The sequence below is a fragment of the Chrysochloris asiatica genome, unplaced genomic scaffold, assembly GCF_000296735.1.
Source record: "Chrysochloris asiatica unplaced genomic scaffold, ChrAsi1.0 scaffold00034, whole genome shotgun sequence".
NCBI classification, from domain to species: domain Eukaryota; kingdom Metazoa; phylum Chordata; class Mammalia; order Afrosoricida; family Chrysochloridae; genus Chrysochloris; species Chrysochloris asiatica.
This window is the reverse complement of record NW_006408552.1, coordinates 13,674,238-13,675,935: the sequence shown is the minus strand read 5'-3', so window position 1 is coordinate 13,675,935 and position 1,698 is coordinate 13,674,238. Positions and strand designations below refer to the sequence as shown.

The window sequence follows — 1,698 nt, the reverse complement described above, 5'->3', positions numbered from 1 at the left end:
GAATGGAGATTGACCTTGCCTCTGGAGGGAACTAATAACTGAGGCCTTGTCTATTTAAAATGCTTTCCTGAGCCTGACTAGAGTTTAGTCAAGCAGTTTCTAGGTAGGCAAAATCAGGTAAAATCAGTTTGGTCCTTACAGTAACCAGGCGCCTAATTATTGCTCGTCTCAGAATTGTGATGGCTGAGCTCTGCATGGTCCACTAGTGCCTTTGACTAATTGTTTACCGTGTGTCTTCTACTTTCCTTCACTTTTCTTTACTCTGGGTGGGAAGAGAGCAATATTTGCACCTTAGATGGCCAGCACACCATACCTTGTCTGGCTTTTGGAGGCACTGAATACATGGTGGTACTGTACTAACAAACTAGGCAGCTGGTGACATCAAGTTCCAAAACAGAAACATGATGTCAAATAAGCGTTCTGTTTGCTGATCACTGGCCCTGTATCCTTTCCTGGACTTTGCGATTTTCTAAGCATCATTTCATGTAATATCTGAGACAGAAGGGAAATAACTTGCTAAAGGACACAGGCTGGTAAGTGGCAACATAGGAACCTGAACTCTCTCTTGAGTACTTGCTAAGCTGACCATACAGGACCTTAAGAGAAAATCCCAGAGCTGTGTGAATGGTTGGGCTTAGTTGGCAGCCGGAACCCTCCCAGCAGTACCACCCCAGAAACGCCTGGTGATCTCTGCATTTGTAAAGGTTATAGTCAGGAAAACCCTATGGAGCAGTCTTAAATGTGATAACTTTAGAGCTTAAGGTAGCCATTTATCTTCCAGAGGATCACTCTTCTTTCTAGAACACTGAAAAGAGGTAATGTTAGCTAGTTGATTCCAATGAAAGCATAGTTGTTAACTGCTGTCAACTTGGCCCCTTAACTCATAGCCATTCCAAACATACCGTAATGCTGCCCAATCCTGTGCCATCCCTGTGCCATCCCCAGGATCAGCTGTGGGTCAGCCCACTGTGTTCCATAAGGTTTTCATTGGCTGGTTTCCAGAAGTAGATGGCCAGGCTTTTCTTGCTAGTCTATTGTAGTCTGGACGTTCCTCTGAGACCTGTTCAGCATCATAGTAACACACAAACCTCCACTACTGGGGGATAGGTGGTAGCTACGCATGTGGTGCATGAATGGAAGAAAAAAAAATAAAAACAACCAAAGCAATATGAAAATGGTATTATTTTTATAAATGGGTGATACTTATAATATATATTTTTAGTTTTAGTGACCTTGTGTTGGAAAACTAAAGATTTCAGAAGTGAAAGTCTCAAGTATTTAGAGATGGTTTTTATTTTCCAGATAGAACTCATCGGTGAGCTGAAACAAACAGCTCTGAGCCATAGAAATCACTGGACACGTGCGTCGACAACGTAAACGCTAAGTCCTCTAAAGGCAATGGTGAAAGAAAAGAAAAAAACTGATAAAAAAGGAGACAAATCGGCTCGCTCCCTCTCATCCATCAGTGACAATCCGGAGCTTCCCAAACCAGATGGCAACACCACCCGGCAAGAAATGTCCCCAAGTAGCGCTCCACTGCTAATGGAAAAGCAGTCTAGTGAAACAGCCGCCAAAAGGGAGTTACAAAAGGATGAACAACCAAGTGAAGACACCACTCAATATGAGGAACCCATCCTGACCAAACTAATAGTGGAAAGGTGATTTTCCTGGGTGGGCTAGAGTTTAAAGGAGTACTAG

The 1,698-nt window shown here is 43.2% G+C and overlaps 1 protein-coding gene across 1 annotated transcript in view; it reads left to right on the top strand.

Moving 5' to 3' along the window:
- Positions 1–1,398: 1,398 nt before the first annotated feature.
- RSPH10B (radial spoke head 10 homolog B (Chlamydomonas)) overlaps positions 1,399–1,698 on the top strand; it is a 99,349-nt gene continuing 99,049 nt past the window's right edge. The window contains exon 1 of the mRNA XM_006859757.1: positions 1,399–1,658. Within this exon, the coding sequence (XP_006859819.1) occupies positions 1,399–1,658 (260 nt within the window). The remainder of the gene's footprint in view (positions 1,659–1,698) is intronic.